General features: G+C 49.9%; 1 protein-coding gene across 1 annotated transcript in view; it reads left to right on the forward strand.

Moving 5' to 3' along the window:
• TTYH3 (tweety family member 3) overlaps window positions 1–20,023 on the forward strand; it is an 80,316-nt gene that overhangs the window by 49,274 nt on the left and 11,019 nt on the right. Inside the window, exon 2 of the mRNA XM_015406462.1 lies at window positions 11,075–11,244. Coding sequence (XP_015261948.1) covers window positions 11,075–11,244 — 170 coding nt within the window. The remainder of the gene's footprint in view (window positions 1–11,074; window positions 11,245–20,023) is intronic.

Here is a 20,023-nt window from a genome sequence, read left to right on the forward strand (position 1 = left end):
AGAAGTGTGGTCATCCAGCCACACCCACCTTTTGCTTCTTATTCTGTTTACCTTGTTTGTTGTCAAAACCCAGGGCCTTTTTTTGGAGCAGGAACTCCTTTGCATGTTAGGCCACACACCCCTAATGTAGCCAATCCTAACGAGCTCCTGCTATTGGGTGTGGCCTGTTATGCTAATGAGTTCCTGCTGGCCGTGGCCAACTCGGGAGCCAGCCGGAACTCTGTTCCTGTGCGTTCCTGCCCCAAAATAGCCCTGTCCAGAACCCTATTCACAAGAAAGTATCTGGTTGGAGATAACTGTCTCACTTTCATGGTGCTGGGTGGATGCTTGAAAAGGGAGAGAGCGAATCCAGACCCGCTGCACAGCCAGCCAGAAAGATCTAATCCATTTCGAGAAAACACTGAGGTTCCCACAGGAGGCCCCTTTCAGTCAATTAGCTGCCCTTGGCAGGCCCGGAGTGCCGAGGAACGTGGTTAATGAGGCTCGGAGTCTTGTCAAGGGTTCAGAAGCACTGGCTCCGACTGTGTCTGCGGTGGGTCCTCGGCCGGCTTTGGATCCGTTTCCTGCCTGTTGTGGACTTGAAGTGGCGATGTTTGTTCCTCGAGAATGTTTTTGAAGGCTTCCTTTGCTGTGAAACGGGGATCCAGAAAGCCAAAGGGGACATCTGCCTTTGTTTGAGGCAACGCGGCATGTGTTTATCTTTTGTAAAATGCTATTTTTTAGTGTTTCTGTTTCTTGGTATTTTGTTGTTGGGAGGGCAGGAAGGAAGCCTCGGCAGTTGGAATTGGGAGATTTGTCTGTAAATCTGTTTCAGTTTAAAGGCAGAAGCGTTCGCACTGGTTGCAGACGGCTGCAGAGAACCCTGAAATTAGGGAGAGCCCTAAAGAAAATGGGGGTGGGTAAAAACTGTACATTTGGGGAAGATTTTTGCTTATCTTGTTTGGTGCTTAGGCGAATAAGAACATCAGAAGAACGCTGCTGGGTCAGACCAGAGGTCCATCTAGTCCAGCATCCTGTCTCACACAGTGGCCATCCAGTTCCTCTGGAGGGCCAGCAATAGGGCAGAGAGGCCGAGGCCTTCCCCTGATAAGAACATCAGAAGAACGCTGCTGGGTCAGACCAGAGGTCCATCTAGTCCAGCCTCCTGTCTCACACAGTGGCCAACCAGTTCCTCTGGAGGGCCAGCAGCAGGGCAGAGGTCGAGGCCTTCCCCTGAGAAGAACATCAGAAGAGCCCTGCTGGGTCAGACCAGAGGTCCATCTAGTCCAGCCTCCTGTCTCACACAGTGGCCAGCCAGTTCCTCTGGAGGGCCAGCAGTAGGGCAGAGAGGTCGAGGCCTTCCCCTGATAAGAACATCAGAAGAGCCCTGCTGGTCCATCTAGTCCAGCATCCCGTCTCACACAGCGGCCAGCCAGTTCCTCCGGAGGGCCAACAGCAGGGCACAGAGGCCGAGGCACTGGTATTCAGAGATTGACTGCCTCTGGATATGGTGGTTCCCTCAGTCACCATGGCTAGTAGCCGCTGATAACCTATCCTCCACAGATCTATCTCTAATCCCCCTTTAAAGCCGTCCGCTCCTGTGGCCATCACTACATCCTCTGGCAGCGAATTCTACATTTGAAGTACTCTCTGTGTAAAGAAGTATTTATGAGTACTTAAATGTACGCAAGGAGAAAATACATCTGCACCTTTCAGGTGTGCAGGACCTGCGTGTATAGAAGTAGGCATTTAAAGAAAGGAAAAAAAGACTCTCCGCTGTACCCGCGAGGAGAGAGCAACTTATCAGAAAAGGCAGAAAGATCTGTGAAAGAATTTGGCATCTGATCACTTGTTCCGAAAGGGTCTGTTTTACATTTTGCTGTGTGTAATGTTTTGGCTTCAGTTCCCCATAGCCAGCCAGAACAGAAGAAGTCTTTCTGCTCCTTTCTAGGTTTGGTGTTGGGAGACAGTGAGAACTCGGGTGGGGTGGGGTGGGGTAGGGGAGACGTTGCTATCTCCCACCTATCAGAAATCTCACGATGGGGCTAGTGGTATTCTGGAACACTCATTCAAGCACCTGTTTTGATGTGCAGCAGGTTTTCAGCAGCTCAGGAAAAGGTAAATGACATTTATAGTCACGGTTCTTCTTGACCTTTGAGCACAGGAGCACTGGGCTTCGGACAAGAGATGAGAAATGGCCGTGTGTGTGTGTGTGTGTGTGTGTGTGTGTGTGTGTGTGTAAAGCACTGTCGGGGTGCAGCCGACTCTTGGCGACCCTGTAAGGTTTTCGAGGCGAGGGTCGTTCAGAGGTGGTTTGTGAATGCCTTCCTCTGCATAGCAGCCCTGGAATTGCTCAGTGGTCTCCCATCCAAATTCTGGTGAGGGCTGCCCCTGCTTAGCTGCCAAGATCTAGTGAGATCGGGTCCCATGCAGGTCATGGGGAAATGACTATAGACAAGAGCTGTACTCAAGAGCTAACGGTGCCCTGGAACTGGGGTGTCGTGGTTAAGTGCGCGACCTCTAATCTGGGAGAACCGGGTTTGATTCCCCAGAATCTGGACGAACCGAGTTTGATTCCCCACTCCTCCACTTGCAGCTACTGGATGACCTTGGGTCAGTCGTAAGTTCTCTCAGAGCTGGTCTCTCAAGGGCAGTTCTCGAAAGAGCTCTCTCAGCCCCCGCCTACCTCCCAGGGTGTCTTTTGTGGGGGAGGGAAAGGAGATTGTAAGCTGCTCTGAGACCCCAAGTGAAGGGCAGGGTATAAATCCGATCTCGATTTCCTCCTCCTCCGCCTCCTGTGTCTTCTTTAGGGGTGTGCGTTCAGCTAAACCCGAACCGAAAAAATACTCAGAAAATACCTTATCGGCATTTTCCATATATTTTTTCAACTGGATTTGGGGTGGGGGTGGGGCTTCATTTGGCCATCTGAAATGGAGGGCCCGGAAAATCCTTAAAATATTCGGAATTTTAGGGGGCTGCTGGATAGTCAGCATTTAAAAGTGAACTCACCCAATGGAGAACGGCCGAAAAAATACTCAGAAAGTACCATATCGGCATTTTCCAAATATTTTTTTCAACTGGATTGGGGGCGGGGGCGGGGCTTCATTCGGCCATCTGAAATGGCCGGCCCGAAAAAGCCTGACAATATTCAGAATTTTAGGGTGCTGCTGGATAGTCAGCGTTTAAAAGTGAACTCACCCAATGGAGAACGTGATTGAAGGGATCACGGTCCTTCTAAACACCTTTGGCGGTCTCTCGCACCGAGCTCCTGGGGCTTGCTTCTCTTTCAGCCTGGTTTAAACCAGACTGCAAGAGAAGTAAGCCCAGCCAGGCTTGGCTGTGCCCACGGGGAGCAGATTGTTTCCCATTGGCGCAGCGGCTGGCTTTTTTTTTTTCTTTTTTTTAAAATTCTTCTTCTCCGGTCTATTGGACCCAGAAAAATTCAGGATTTTCCAGAAATCCCGATTTTTTCCCAATAGACCCGAACGGGAAGGGGGGGGGAACAACAGTTACATTTTTTTGCACATCTCTAGTCTTCCTTCTTAACACTACACTCTTGCACTCACAAACCAGTGCGACAGATCTTTTTGCCCCTCGATGGGTGGGGTACAGTCAGTTTGAAGCCTGCTGTTTTGTTGACACCCCCCCCCCCGGTGCCCCAATGACTGCCAATGAAGTACTGCATTTTCTTATATCCATTGCTTAAAAGGGGGCACGATACACCCTGGACAGGGGACGTTTGCCTCTGGCAGATCCGAGTAAAGAGTTTGTGAGTGTCCATGGACCCACCCTTTTGGGCTGGCACATCAGATATCTCCTCACTGAGGCTCGTCTGACCAAGCTACACAGGCTTTGCAACCTCTAGTCTGGACTACTGTAAAGCACCCTACATAGGGCTGCCCGTAAAGACAACTGGGGAGCTTCAGTTATTGATAAGCATGTCTCACGTCTGCAGGACTGCACCTTGCCGGTATGCACCTCTGTACCAGTTGCTTCCCCATAGCGTTTGGGAGACAACAGTGGGAGGGCTTCTGGAGTTCTGGCCCCGCTGGTGGACCTCCTGACAGCATCTGGGTTTTGGCCCCTGTCGGAGGACTTTTAACGGAAGCGATTATTTTGCACGTTCTCTGTGAGGATATCGTGAGGCTGAAGAGAATGAAGACCAATAGCCATGCAGAGATGCCGTGATTTTAGTGCAGTTCTGCTGATTGGCATTTTTGTGAACTGCACTGAGTGTTTGTAGAGAAACGGGCCACAAACATTTTAAGCCGCCTGGGGGCTTTCAGCCCTTGGCAGAAGACCCGTAACGAGAGTGAGTCAGGTGTGGCACCTTTCCAGACATTCTAGACTGTTCCCGCATTATGAAGTCATGCTAACAAAGACCTTTCCCCCCTCCGGTGTGTTCGACAGTAACTTACAAGATCGGCCTCTTGACTCTCAAGATCCTCCATGCATCTATTTCAGTTTGCTGCATCCAGACTAATCATATTGATGTTGCTAATTACCGCACTACAATTATATGGGGGTGCCTCATTGCACCCCCCCACACACACACTTTCTTTGTTGCACGTACTTTACTCCCCCTCCCCCCCAAGCCAACAAGCATCCATCGTGAGGAAATCCATCTTTTCAGCTAGCGGGGCACGGTTGACAGTCTGCCAGATCCGATCAAAACTTCATTTAATAATGATTGGCTCTGTAGGGAGGGGAGGTCAGTGCAAACCACATTTGGAGAGTGTGGGGGAGATTCTCCTTCTCTAACATGATTGTCCCACACCCAGGGTCTTTTTGCAAGGAACCCACCAGCAGTAAAAAGGCAAAGGTTCCCTTGCTCGAAAGCCAGTCGAATCCGACTGTAGAGTTGCGGTGCTCATCTTCGTTTCAAAGCCGAAGAGCCAGCGCTATCTGAAGACATTTCCGTGGTCATGTGGCTGGCATGACTAAACACCAAGGCGCACGGAATGCTGTTACCTTCCCACCGAAGTGGTACCTATTTACCTACTTGCAATTTCTTGCTTTCGAACTGCTAGGTTGGCAGGCGCTGGAACTAGAGACGGGAGCTCACTCCGTCATGCGGCACACTCGGGTCTCGAACTGCTGAACTACCGGCCTTCCACAGCCTGCAGTTCAGCGTCCTAACCACTTGAGCCACCGCAGCAGTAGGGAAGAGCAATTACCCTAGAAGAAGCCACATCATAACTGGGGGGGGGGTCCCCTCTGTTTTGCCTTGCAATGGGCTAGACCCATGCTGTGCTTCTGCCTTAATCCAGAATTTGGTGTCACACCAGAGATTCCCCTCCCCGAGCCCTATTGCCTCGTTACTGGCCATCTTAGCTAGGGCGGAAGCTGTCATCTAAGGACCAAAAGGTGAGTTACTCCCAGTGGCTGGCTGATACGATAGAAGCCTGGGTTTTTTTGTAGAATGTCCTAGAATGATTAATGTCAGCAGTGGTTTGTGCTTAAACGTTTTGGCGCTTCCTTCCACAACACAAAGCGCCTCTTTAATAAGTCGGCAACGGTTCAGGCCTGTCTGTAGACGCTGAAAGGTTTTGCCCGTCTTTTGGTCATCGAGTGCGGCTGAGAGGGGGTAGTCAGTCGTTAATGACTTCCTTCCTGTTACCAATTCCCGAGAAATTGAGCCGGGCAGGAGAACGAGATGATGTCACCTTTTGGCACGGATATCGCGGGAGCCTTTGCATGCTTTCTGCGGCAGGGGTCCGCAGACTACATCAGGATTCAGAGCGGGAGGATTGAGAAAGAGCCAGTCCAGGAAAGCACTTTTGTGTCACAAGAAGTCGACAAGTTAACATTCATGATAACTGACACGTAGATTAATAACCCACAGAGTTTCCACAGCCCACAAACTGGGTGTTGCCCGTCCTCGATTAGGAAGTGGCACCCACAAATCCCCTCCTGTTCTCACAATTAAGTCATAAACATACCCCAGTACACCCTTCACAGCTGTTTTAGTGTGTTATCCTGTGTCTGTACACACTTGGATCACCGGCAGGCCAATGTTCCCTCTAAGCTGTGGAGTCTTGTGAGCAAAAAGTCTACTTTGTGAGCAACTGGCATTAAAGCTGTGAGCGAGCGATTTCGCTAGTGCATAAATGAGTTTGCTCTGGAGCCCTCGTTCCTGATCTGAGACAGAAATCTGTGAGCTGGAGGCTAAAAAAACTGTGAGCTAGCTCACACTCAGGAGCTGCGGTGGCTCAAATGGTTAAGACGCTGAACTGCAGGCTGTGGAAGGTCAGTAGTTCAGCAGTTCAAGACCTGGGTGCCGCATGACGGAGTGAGCTCCCGTCTCTAGTTCCAGCTCCTGCCAACCTAGCAGTTCGAAAGCAAGAAATTGCAAGTAGATAAATAGGTACCACTTCGGTGGGAAGGGAACAGTGTTCCGTGCGCCTCGGTGTTTAGTCATGCCGGCCACATGACCACGGAAACGTCTTCGGACAGCGCTGGCTCTTCAGCTTTGAAACGGAGATGAGCACCGCAACCCTAGAGTCGGACTCGACTGGCTTTCGAGCAAGGGAGACCTTTACCTTTTAGCTCACACTCACTCAGCTTAGAGGGAACACTGTCCAGCGCATTCCCCCAGAAAAAAGCCCTGCTAGCAGGTATTGGAAGCGGCATTTCCCTACCTGATAGATCAAGATGGGTCGCCATGTTAGTCTGTCTGTAGTAGTAGAAAAGAGCAGGAGCCCAGTAGCACCTTGAAGACTTACAAAATTTGTGGCACGAAAGCTCATACTCTGCTGCAAATTTTGTTAGTCTTTAAGGTGCTACTGGGCTCTTGCTCATTTCTTCTCTTCCCGAGACTCCAGAGAATTGCCACCTCACAGAGTAGACAATATTGAGTTTGATGGACCAGTTATTGGGCTCTAAGGCCCCTTTGTATGTACATAAATGTTCAAATTCTGCTGTTGGCTTAACATAAAGCATGGGGAGTTGGCTCACAGAATTCCCCAGTGAGAAAAGCCTCAGATCCGTGGACTTTTGTCTTCAGGAGATGTGCTTGATTTATTGTGTGGTAACAGAGGGAACCGTCCCCGTTTCTTTCTTTTTAAAAAGCAACCGGTTTTTAATTTAATTGTAGTATTCCTAATGCCAGCTCCCCTGCTGAGAAAAAAGTTATTTTATTGCTAAAAAATTCAAATACCTCTGTCATTTTATCAGGATTGCGGGAAATGAAAATGATTGGAAATGAAGTCTTCTCCACTGCGCCCTTCTGGGACCGATTTGTCTGCGGACTGACGGGCAGTAATATTCCTGGGGCTAGAGCAAGCCCCCTTGGGCTCTGTTCCAGGTGTTGTTAAGATGATTTGTAGCTTCGCGGCGTTTGGCAGGTCTGACCTTCTAGCGTTGTGTCCAAAAAGCAATCCGTTCAAGCGCTTGGAGTATTTCTGCTGCTTATAATGTTGATACAAGCTCCGTCCGGAATGCCAGCAACATGAAGTTGTGGCATCTGACGTTTTCATAGACGTGTCTAATAGTGCAGGCCTTGACAAATTTTTCTTTGGCTCTGGGAGCCAGCCGAAAAATTTAGGAAATTTAATTCATCTGTCACCGCCGAATAGTGTAAAGTTAACATATAAGCAATTGGTGACAAGGAGTTGATGCACGCGTTTGTCTCTGCCTTCCAGCAGAACATAGTCTGATGTGGAATGAGAAGTTAGCGCTTCTCTCGTGAGGATCCCTCAGAGATATGACAATCAGGGGTCATTTAGTAGAAAAAGAGGTGCAGGAGCTCATTAGCATAGCTCATTAGCATAACTTATTTGCATATGACACACCCCCTGACATCACCGGAAGTGTGTCAGAAGGCAACACACACCGCTCAGGCTCCACTGGACTGTTTTGGTTTGCTAGCTATTGTGGGAGGTACGGGGGACGTGCAGATCTGTCCTCGCAGAGGAGGGAGAGCTTGTACCTGAATAGAACTTGGTCTTAAAGGTGCCACTGGACTGTTTTGGACCGGAGGGCCGGGGGGGCTCTGCAACTTACCTGGCTACTTCTTGCTCTGACTGAGGGCTTCTGGGAGCAGGGGGTGGGGCTTGTTGCATGTGCCTGCCCCCTGCTTCGCTCCTGTGCGCTCCTGCAGGAAATGACCCCTGATGACAATAAACCCATGGCTGAAAAAAGGAGGCGCCACAATGAAATTTCTAGGTGCAGCGGCAAGCTGGTGTAGGGTTTGCAGCCTTCAGGGGGTGGCTTAGATATCCTGGGATTACAGATGATTTCAGGTGACAGAAGTCAGTTTCCTAGGCGGAAATGGGTACTTTGGAAGGAGGACTCTATGGCATTGGACCCCGTTGAAGCCCCTCCCCTTCCTAAACTCCACCCTCCTCAGGCTCCACCCCCAAACCTCCAGGTACTTCCCAACACGAAGCTGGCAGCCCTAACATGGTGTCTGGGAATTCTCCAGCCCTGCAATACTGCGTTGGCTGGAGTCTGAGCAGAGAGCACTCGAGCGGAGAGAGAGCCAGTTTGGTGCAGTGGTTGGGAACACGGACTCTAATCTGGGAGAACCGGGTTTGATTCCCCACTCCTCCACATGCAGCTGCTGGTGTGACCTTGGATCAGTCACAAGTTCTCTCAGAGCTGTTCTCTCAAGGGCAGTCCTCGAGAGAGCTCTCTCAGCCCCACCTACCTCACAGGCAATGCTCCCTCTGAGCTGTGGAGTCTTGTGAGCAAAAATTCTACTTTGTGAGCTACTGGCATGAAAGTTTTGAGCGAGCGATTTCGCTACCTCGTAAATTAGTTTGCTCTGGAGCCATCCTTTTCCTGAGCTGAGACAAAAATGTGTGAGCTGGAGGCTACGAAACTGTGAGCTAGCTCACACTAATTCAGCTTAGAGGGAACACTGCTCTCAGGGTGTCTGTGGTGGGGATGGGAAGGGGAAGGAGATTGTAAGCCGCTCTGAGACGCCTTCGGGTAGTGAAGGGAGGGGGTATAAATTTAACCTCTTCTTGTTCTTCTTTTTTTAAGGGAATGTTTTTGGCAAAGGTACCCACCTGTTTTGACTTTAAAAAAAAATTACTTCGAATTGGTCTGTTCGGGAAGCATTACCCCCTCCTCTCCGTATCTCTCTTGGATTTGTCTGCCTTGAGTGATGATAGCCAACGCTGACTCATCGAGTCCCATAACCTTTGAGTACATCATCCCAGTTTGCTGTGTGATTCCCAGAGAGCCAGATGGGTGGTCCCCGGAAAATCCAAAAAACAAAACTTGTTTAGCAGGCAAAATGGAAAAGTGAACTTCACACAATGGGTGTCCGCATGCTTTCGGCGAAACAAATGCCGCGGCAGGGCTGTGTCAAATTAGCGGGTTGGAAGAGGCAGAACTGTGTCCTAAAAGCACCCTTCCTTCTGGGCCAGCCCTGCTACGGCTAGCGTGGAGACCGGCTGCTCTGAGATCCGTATGGCTGGTTATCGTGGCCCTTGATGCTCCCGCAAGGAGGAGCTATCCTTTATGCGCCCGAATAATCGTTCACATTTTCTTCCTGCCGTTTTCCAGAGATCTCAAGGAAGCATATGTGATACGTAACAACGCCGTGACGTAAATGAGGCTGAGCGAGAGTCACCCAGTTTGCTGCCTGGCCAAGTAGGGATATGAACCCAAGGTCACCCCAGTCTGAATACAACGCCCTGACCACTACATCACACAGCTATATTGTCTGTGAGCGGGGACGCCGAGGCCTCTGGTTTCTGCCCCTGACTTTGGAGGCCCGCAGGTTTAAAGAGCCGGGTTGTATCTCGGACTGGACGGCTGCGTCCTCCTCCTTTTATTTATAAAATGCCTAAAATTACAATTTTATTATTTATTTTTTTAAAAAAGACTACTCCTAGCCTGTAGATTCACACTTTTAATGTTCTGGTGTGTGTGGGAGGGGGGCAGTCTGCTGAAATGCCTGTTGCCGTTCACAGCGGGGAAGCGGGAAGGGTGGATTACAGCTCGCAGGAAATCTCGTGCACGGAGCCAAAGCTGCTGGCCCCGGTTGAAAACGTGACGCCAGTTAAGAAAATAGCTGCCAGCGGCCTCCAACGAGAGATGGATTCTCCCACTTGGAAGCAAACAGGGAAGATTGAGAGGGTGTTCCTTGGCTGGAATTGTCAGATACAGACTGATGTGGCCATATCAGCCTCCTGTGGAGATTTATCATGCGCTTAACCGTCAAGAACAGAATCTGGCCCTCCCCCCAATGAAATTGGCACTTCCACTTCCATTTATCAAGTGTGTCCTCTCCAACAATTTACTTACACTGCTGTTAACAGGGCATTGTACCCCCAGTTATTTGGGGGCCAGTCTTCATCCGTGAATGAGAAACCAGCAAACGGGGAATAGTCTTGTTTTAAACTATAGCTGGTTAACGACCCTCCCAGTTATGGCTTCAGCCCTGAATGTAAGAAGGAAGGTCCTTATTTGTTAATTCTTTGGGAGTCGTATTGAGCTAAGGATTTGAGACTTGTGTAAGATTTTGTTTGTTTATATACAGTGTTTCAGAAAACGACAACTTTAAGAACTCTGCATGAGACCAAAAGGGAAAAAATTAGTCTTTGTTCATTGTATGGGTACATTTGGCACTGTCAGAATGTTAAATTAGAACTCGAATTTCGCCGCGTTGTGTTGACCTGATAGATTTTGCTGTTCTACTTGTCTGGCTGCGAGACGGACGCTTCCAAGTAAATCTTAAGACCATAAAGAAGCCATGCGGCTAGTGCTGTTAGGAAGCAGTTTTTCTCCAGGCCAGTTTGGCTGGGGATATTGGGGGTTTGTTGCCGTATTCTGGGCATGGAACAGGAGTCACTGGGGGTGTGGGGGTATTTGTGAATTTCCTGCATTGTGCCAAGGGGTTGACTAGATAACCCCTTCCAACTCTTAAGATTCTGTGATTCTCTCAATGAAGCCTTGCCCGATTAGAAGGATCTAGGCACCTGTCCATTTCAGATCAGGATATTATAAGCAATATGGCAGGCAGTGGATCAAGACAACGCAGAGGCAGTTTGAGAACAGATGGAGATAGCCGCATGAAGGCACTGGATGTTGTTTTGACGAGCGTTCTGTCATTTAATTGGATTTCCTCTGTCTCCCGCAGGCCCTGTTGCTGTTGGGCGGGGTGGCCGTGGCCTGCCTTGCTCTGGATCTCCTCTTCCTCCTCTTCTACTCCTTCTGGCTGTGCTGTCGCCATCGAAAGAGTGAAGAACATTTGAATGCAGACTGCTGTTGTACGGCCTGGTGCGTCATCATTGCAACGCTCGTCTGCAGGTGAGTCCGGGTCTCTTCCCCACCCCTTTCCTTCTTCCCCCACAGCTTTGCAAACGGAGTTCCAACTCCCCGGTGTGCACCGAGTGCCCTGAAAGAGGGGCTCTCCCAGTGGTCATAACGCTCTTGAGAGTGGCACTTAAGGTCATGTCGTCCTGTGATTAGAAAGAACAAATGCAGCCTCAGGCTGGCACGCTTAACCTGTTTGTTCGCTTCAGGAGTATCCTGAGTGTGCTTTGAAGGGTGATCTTATCGGATTGCTTCTCCCAGATTGGTTTTTCGGAAGTTCACTAGGAGAAGGGACAACAATTTGCAGATCTCCGGTGCTTAGTGTACCCAGCACGTTGCTTTTTAAAAAAAAGTGGATTCATCTCTGTCTGTCTGTCTGTCTGTCTGTCTGCCTGCCTGCCTGCCTGCCTCTCTCTCTCTCTCTCTCTCTCTCTCTCTCTCTCTCTCTCTCTCTCTCTCTCCCCCTGTCTGTCCGTCCGTCCGTCCGTGCATCCATCCCTCCTACCTCTCCTAAGTGACACTGGTCGTTTAGTCTACAGGCCTTGAGCGGTGCCACGCTAGATGCAACAAAAAAAATGAGAGCTGGTTTGGTGTAGTGGTTAGGAGCGCAGACTCTAATCTGGGAGAACCGAGTTTGAGTCCCCACTCCTCCACGTGCAGCTGCTGGTGTGACCTTGGGTCAGTTACAAGTTGCTTCGGAGCTGTTCTCTGAGGAGCAGTTATCGAAAGAGCTCTCTCAGCCCCGCCTACCTCACAGGGTGTCTGTTCTGGGGAGGGAAAGGGAAAGGCGCTTGTAAGCTGCTCTGAGACTCCTTCGGGGAGTAAAGGGCAGGGTATAAATCCAATCTCTTCTTCTTCTCTTCTTCTAAATAACCCACCAGTTGCTTCGCTTGAGGTCCTTTAAATTTAATTACGCAAGCAAAAGATTTGGCCACAGCCAATGTAACTCCTGAAGCCAGGCCTTAACCTTATCTGATTTCAACAATCCCTCATTACCACAGAGAAAAGGAGAGAACCACCAGTTCCCAGTGCTGCAAAAGATACCACATTCCCACAAGCAATGCTCTGGAGTTTCTGTCTGTCCTGAAGCACATAGAGGTTTCGTTACTGTAAATCCTGGGAGAGTTTACTGGCTTGAATTTGAATGTTAAATACACAGCAGCGAAAGCTGCAAAGTTGTGAATTCGTTCACCTGAGATTTTCTTACCATAAGACAAGGGAGCTAATGGTGTGGGATTCTCCCTTTTGGTTGTAGGATCACGGGGACTGTGTGGTGCTTGTGTTTTGGAAGGGGAATCATGGGCTTATTTGGACAGCTGCAGTCAGCTTTCCAGGAACAGACAGAAGCTCTGGTGGGCATAAGCGTCACTCTGAGGCCAGGAGTTTGAAGAAGGGGTTTGCTTTCAAAGAATAAATCTTGTCGCACCGTAGAGAAATGACCTCTGTCCCTTGACCCAGCTATTTTTGTAGCCGACAGTGCTGCTGGTAGTTCAGGACCCACAGCCAAACAACGGGAGCACACTCTTCCAAGAAAGGTTTTGCTTTATTGTCAGTACTATGGTTGCAGTAACATGGTCACTGTTAGGATTGACGAGCCAGGAACAAGCATACAATAATATAGCAGATTCAAAAGCCCCCCCCCCGGCGTGCCAATTGCCCCTGTTCCCACCAGCAGGAAAGAGTAACCAACCCTCAGCTGAGAAATGAAACTAGTCTCACGGTCAATTACAGTGGAGACACTACATAGGCAGGAGTACAAGGTCAGCGATAACTAAGAGGAAAGGGGAATGTGGCAACCAACTCGTACACAGGTCAGGCAGGCGAACCCTAGGCCTGTAAACCATATGGCAGCTTAGCTGACAGCAGTGCCTGATCGGGGTCCCTTAAGCTGTTCTAGAACTAGGCTCATTCAGTCTCTAGAAAAAGAAAAGTCTTTTCAAGCCTTTTTGCGTTGTGGGATCTTGCAGGGCCCGCTGCTACGTGACCAACAATAAACGGAGCAAAGAGTGAACCTAGAAAGGTTAGAAAGACTGAGGCAGGAGGGAAAAGGGCTAATGACAGTCTGTGGCTCAGCAGAAGAGCCTCAGGTCCCGAGTTCCCTCTAAGCTGAGTTAGTGTGAGCCAGCTCACAGTTTTTTAGCCTCCGGCTCACAGATTTTTCTCTTCGCTCAGGAAGGATGGGGCTCCAGAGCAAACTAATTTCTGCAGTAGCCGAATTGCTTGCTCACAACTTTAATGCCAGTAGTTCACAAAGTAGAATATTTGCCTACGAAAAGGGGGGGGGGAGTAAGAAGAAAAGGATATATATTGGAGTTGATATAAGGTGAACGTGTATTATCCTAATAAAAGTTGTTTAAAAAAAAACCCAAAGCAGAATATTTGCTCAAAAGACTCCATAGCTTAGAGGGAACATTGGGTCCTGAGTTCAGTCCACGACGTCTCCCGTTAAAAAGATCAGTCAGTAGGTGATGCGAAAAGACCTCTGCGCCTGAGACCCTGGAGAGCTACTGCCCGTCTGAGAAGACAGTACCTACCTTAAAAGGCCGACGGTCTGATTCAGTAGAAGGCAGCTTCGTGCGTGTTTCATGTTGAATGGAGAACTGAACATTCAGAGAGGGTCAGTGATGAATTCCCAAGGGGTCCACGCCACCTGCAGTTATGGGTCTGACTAAAGGGCAAAAAGTAATCTTTGTCCGCAAATGGGCATTATCTCTGTGCCAGAGTATGACTGTCCCTGGCCTGGCACAGTTGTAATGTCGTCTGATTTCCTGCTCATGGTTGGGCAATGGGGACTAAGGCTTAGTGGTAGAACATCTGCTTGGGCAAGCAGAAGGTCCCAGGTTCAATCCCCGGCATTTCTGGTTCATAAAGGACCAGGCAGGAGATGATGTGAAAGACCTCGTCCCGAGGCCCTGAAGAACCACTACCTGTTGGAGTAGACAGTACTGACTTTGATGGACCAACGGTCTGATTCCGTATAAGGCAGCTTCATCTGCTCATGACCTGCTATGTTTACTGTTCCTTCTGCACCAGCAAGCGTCACCATACTCGAAGAAGGTCCCAGGCTCAACCCCCGGGGTTTCCAGTTAGGTGATGTGAAAGACCTCTACCTGAGACCTTGGAGAGCCACTGCCAGTCTGAGCAGACATAAGAACATAAGAGACGCCAATGTTGGATCAGGCCAATGGCCCATCCAGTCCAACACTCTGTCACACAGTGGCCAAAAGTACCAGGTGCCATCAGGAGGTCCACCAGTGGGGCCAGGACACTAGAAGCCCTCCTACTGTTGAACCCCCCCCCCCAAGCACCAAGAATACGGACCTTGATGGACACTTGACCCACTGTAAGGCAAGTGTAAGGCCTCAGTGTAAGTGTAAGGTACTTTTCGCCCTTTCTCACAATACAAGAACTCCTTGTGGGCACTCCATGAAATTGCTGAGCGGTCGGGTTAGAACGGATAAAAGGGAGTACTTCTTCACCCAAAGAGCGATTAACACTTGGAATTCACTGCCACAGGAAGTGGTGGCAGCTACAAGCATGGACGGCTTCAAAAGGGAATTAGATAAGCATATGGAGCAGAGGTCCATCAGTGGCTCTTAGCCACAAGGTATAGATAGGGGCTCTGGGGCAAGGGATGCTCTGTCTTCTTGGTGCTTGGGAGGGGGGTCAACAGTGGGAGGGCTTCTAATGTCCTGGCCCCACTGCTGGACCTTCTGAAGGCCCCCGGTTTTTCTGGCCACTGTGTGATACAGAGTGTTGGACTGGATGGGCCTTTGGCTTGATCCAACATTGGCGTCTCTTATGTTCTTACGTTCTTAAGGCAGTTTCATGTGTTCATGTGTACTTGGTACTGAACCACCATCGGCAACCTGGGTCATGACCATGGTCGTAAACAGCGGTTTGGTGGCAAGTAGTGTGGAATCGTTGATTTTAACGGCACGATAATGGTCATTACTTCTGAAACAGAAAGGGAGAAGGGGGGGGTGAGTCCCAAGCCCACTGGGTGTTCCTGTGACCCGATGGAGGGTTAGGAGATTGCACAGTGTTGTGCCTACCCCAGACCCCTGCAGGCAAAGGAAGTGGATTTGAGGCCCTCCTCTGATATTTCCTCGATGCCGAGGCCATTTCTGGTTCTTGAGTGTTGCTTGAACCTCCTTGACTTTTTGCTGAAGAATATGCTATCCTGCTACAGATATCTCTGAGCGGCTTTCTTCCGTTGCCGTCCCGGAATGCTGCATATCTGGATTCCCCTACCAAGGCGATCTAGTCCGTTTTGGATACTTTTGATAGTCTGTGGGTTCTTTTTGTGCCTTATAATGAAAGCACCTCATACCTTGACCTGTCTGCAACCATTGTTCTTGTTTTTTCCATGCCAGTTTGGCTTGGAGATCCTGGAGGGGTTTTTTTCTGTCATCTTCTGGGCGTGGAACGGCAGTCCCTGCAGGTGTGGAGGGGGAGGTAATTGTGAATCCCCTGCCTTGTGCAGGGGGCTGGACACGAGATCCCTTCCAACTCTATGGTTCGTCTGACTCTCTGTCTTTTATTTGACTGCCTGCAATTAGATAAACAGCAATTAGATAAACAGACATGGGGAGACAATAGATGGATGTGACCAATGCTCCCTCTAAGCTGTGGAGTCTTGTGAGCAAAGATTCTACTTTGTGAGCTGCTGGCATTAAAGCTGTGAGCGAGCGATTTGGCTACCGCATTCATTTGTTTGCCTTGGAGCCCTCCTTCCTGAGCGGAGACCAAAATGTGTGAGCTGAAGGCTAAAAGACTGTGAGCGAGCTCACACTAACTCAGCTTAGAGGGAACACTGGCACGACCATGGGAAGGAGAAGAAAGTGCAGGAAGTCTTCCTCCCTCTCTGAAACTGGGGCCATCCAACTACCTTTTGTTCCACGGTCCCTTACTGCTCAGGGGCACTAAAAAGAAACAGAGCTCGAATACTGGAGCTGGAATTCATTATACTTGTGGAGCGAAACACGCACACTCCGGGATTCTTTGTTGTGCAGTTTACAGAAATTTGCCAGATTTTTCAGTCCTGGTTTGTGTCAGATTTTGTGAAGCATTCCAGAGAGGCAGCCTTGTGAGTCTGATTTTTCCTGTGGCTCTCATCCAGCATTTCTCAAGTGCAACCACCGGTAATTTTGAGTGTCGTGGCAGAGGCACTAACTTGCTCCCCCAGTTTGGTATAGGCGGTACCTGTGGCTGCCACGTGTGGTCACCGGTGTCCCGCTAGGGATGCCAGCCTCCAGGTGGGACCTAGGGATCCCCCAGAATTACAGCACGTTTCCAGACTACACTGACTGCTCCCCCTGTTTTTGGCTGCTTTGGGAGGGTGGGTGGACTCTATGGCATTCTACCCCACTGAGGTCCCTGTCCTCCTCAGGCTCCGCCCCCAAATCTCCAGGAGTTTCCCGACCTGGATCTGGCAACCCTACCCCTCCATCTCTGCTGGTGACCGGGGGGCGGGCGGCTGGAAACCCTAGTGTCCCCCCACCCCCTGTTAAATACCAGTTTGTGAGTCTCTGCTCTAGGCCCAGTAAGAAGGAAATGGTGGGTTTTCCAGTGCCACGGGATTCTCTGTCACTTTTAGGAGAAGTGTGTTTTGTATTGTCAAGAACGACAGGAAAATGTCGGCGGAGGAAGGAGAGGTCTTGGAGGGGGAGGCATCAGGAGGATTCCCATTTGTGCACCGTCTGCTTGGCTGCTCGGACAGTCTCGAATGTCTGATTCTCTTGCAGACATGAGATGCAAACAGATGTTGAAAGACGGTTTTTGCAGCTCTCCCAGAAATAGCTCTTCCCCCTGATGTTGAAGAATAAGGTGGTAATTAGATGGGCAAATTAACTCGTCCCCGGGAGTAACGTGAAAGGTTTTTTTTTTTTTTTTAAGGGTTCAGCTTGTAAAATTCCTGTAATTAAAGGTGTCTTGCCATCAGTAGAACATTCTTAATATGAGACTTTTATGGATGGGTTTCCGGTTGGATCAGGGAAAAGAGGAAAGGGCTTTAAGCTAGTTTATGGGCAGTTCCTTGTCTCGCTGTTGAGGGCTAAAAGAGGGAAGTTGAGGGTTTTTTTCCGTGCACCAAGCCTGCTGTCCCTGCACAGCTCTGCTACCCACCTCCCTTTTTTCTTGAACAGAGAGTTCAAGTCATGAAGCTGCCTTATACTGAATCAGAGCCTTAGCCCATCGAAGTCAGTATTGTCTACTCAGACTGGCAGCGGCTCTCCAGGGTCTCAGGCGGAGGTCTTTCCCATCACCTACTGCCTGGTCCTTTCGAACTGGAGATGCCGGGGATTGAACCTGGGACCTCCTGCATGCCAAGCAGAGGCTCTTCCACTGAGCCAGGGTCTCGGGCACAGAGGTCTTTCCCGTCATCTATCGCCTGATCCTTTTAACTGGAGATGCCGGGGATTGAACCTGGGACCTTCTGCATGCCAAGCAGGGGCTCTTCCATTGAGCCAGAGTCTCAGGCACAGAGGTCCCTCCCATCACCTACTACCTGATCCTTTTCAACTGGAGATGCCGGGGATTGAACCTGGGACCTTCTGCATGCCAAGCAGAGGCTCTTCCACTGAGCCAGGGTCTCAGGCACAGAGGTCTCTCCCATCACCTCCTGCCAGCCTGATCCTTTTAGTTGGAGATGCCGGGGATTGAACCTGGGACCTCCTGCATGCCAAGCAGAGGCTCTTCCACTGAGCCAGGGTCTCAGGCACAAAGGTCTTTCCCATCACCTCCTACCTGATCCTTTTCAACTGGAGATGCCGGGGATTGAACCTGGGACCTCCTGCATGCCAAGCAGAGGCTCTTCCACTGAGCCAGGGTCTCAGGCACAGAGGTCTCTCCCATCACCTACCACCTGATCCTTTTACCCGGAGATGCTGGGGATTGAACCGGGGACCTTCTGCATGCCAAGCAGAGGCTCTTCCACTGAGCCAGGGTCTCAGGCACAGAGGTCTCTCCCATCACCTACTACCTGATCCTTTTCAACTGGAGATGCCGGGGATTGAACCTGGGACCTCCTGCATGCCAAGCAGAGGCTCTTCCACTGAGCCACAGCCCCTCTTTGCAGTTTGTGGGCTATATTTAGGGGAGGGGCTGTGGCTTCATGGTAGAGCACCTGCTTGGCATGCACGTGCCCCCAGGTTCAGTCCTGGCATCTCCCGCTAAAAGGCTCAGGTTGTAGGTGGTGCGAAGGGCCTGTGTCTGAAACCCTGGCTCAGTCTGAGCAGACGAGGCTGACCCAGGTGGACCAGTGGTCTGATCTGGTTGTAACGCCACCATGTGTGCTTGTGGCCCCCGAGAGTCTTACTGGTGTCTGCAGATGCTTGCTTGAATTCTGGAAAACCTTGCGTTCCTTTGTTTATAAAAGTGGTTTAAAGCATGCTCTATTTGAACGTCCCGTGGTATAAAGATGCTAGAGAGAAATGGGACCAAGCCTCTCATGTGCCAGCAAGCTGAGCTTCCCCTGGATATTTTAGTTACTCATTTTTAAATGTTTTCTAGGCCAGCAAATACTCTTTTTATGTGTTAAATGCCTTGTTCAGGCCACGAGAGTTCAGGCAGCTTGTGACAAGACCTCTTCTCTCCTCTCTGGCTTGAATTCTTCTCTTACATTTATTCCTAGCTGGGTTTGATTGATACGACTCAAGATTTGTAGGTCAGTGGAGGGAGGGAGGGAGGGAGGGAGGGAGGGAGGGAGGGAGGAAGGAAGGAAGGAAGGAAGGAAGGAAGGACTGAAGGACTGAAGGACTGAAGGACTGAAGGACTATCAAGTGTGTGTGTGGAAGGGATAATTCTAGTCTTGTTTCCCCCATCTTCCATTTCCCAGGTAGTGAAACTGATTTCATCTGAAGGTTGTGGTCAGTTTGGTGGTCACAAGGAGACCTTTGGGAAACTAAGCCCGTCCCTGTCCCTGTCCCTGTCCCTTTGTGTCTGAGAGGAAAGTAGGGAGTTTCACAGATGCCTGCAGTGGATGGCTATCCATCCGGCCTCATGGGTTATGGGTTAAAATCTCCTGAGGGTTAGAAGACAGCAGTCATGATGCCACGTATGGGACCCAGAGCAGGCCTTGGAAAGTTGCTTAACTTCAGGATTTGTGCATTTACCGCTCTTGCCGATGCTTCTCCTCTTGCGGGAGAATGTGTTCGATTCCAGCCCAGCGGCACCTTCGAGACCAGCAAGGGCTTCAGGGTATAAGCTTTCGAGATTCAAAGCTCCAGAGAGCTTTGGCTCTCAAGAGTTTATGTCCCGAAACTCTCGTTGATCTCGAAAGGGCCACTGGGCTGGAATCTAACCTGTTCTGCTGCAGGCCGACACGGCCACCCTCTGAAACTGTCTTCAGAGAAACAGGAACCCCAACCTAGGTCAATACAGCGCTTGTGGACTTTCGGTTTTTGTAGCGGAATCTGTAAAGATTTGTTGATCTTTATGATTTATGGCCTCCATATATCCCCCCCCCCAATACTTTGTTTTCTTTAACGACATTGTGTCATTAGTATTGTTTATGTTGATAACATGACTGGTATTCAGTATCGCTAATTGCAGTCCCACACCCGAAGAGCAAGTGAGTATATTTTGTTTCGGTCGGGGAGTTAGGTCTCCAGTCCTCCCTAGATCATCTACTCCCTCTGGGCTAAATGCGCGTCTTTTTGTGGGGTGTTTCCCTTCTACTCCTCATTTTTCCTTCTGGAAACGTTTCCGCTCGTCTCCTGGGGCCATCCGTGACCACAGTACCCCTAAGCTGAGGGCTTCAGCTAGTTGGGGG

This window comes from Gekko japonicus, unplaced genomic scaffold (genome assembly GCF_001447785.1).
Source record: "Gekko japonicus isolate JY-2015 unplaced genomic scaffold, Gekko_japonicus_V1.1 scaffold3658, whole genome shotgun sequence".
NCBI classification, from domain to species: Eukaryota; Metazoa; Chordata; class Lepidosauria; order Squamata; family Gekkonidae; genus Gekko; species Gekko japonicus.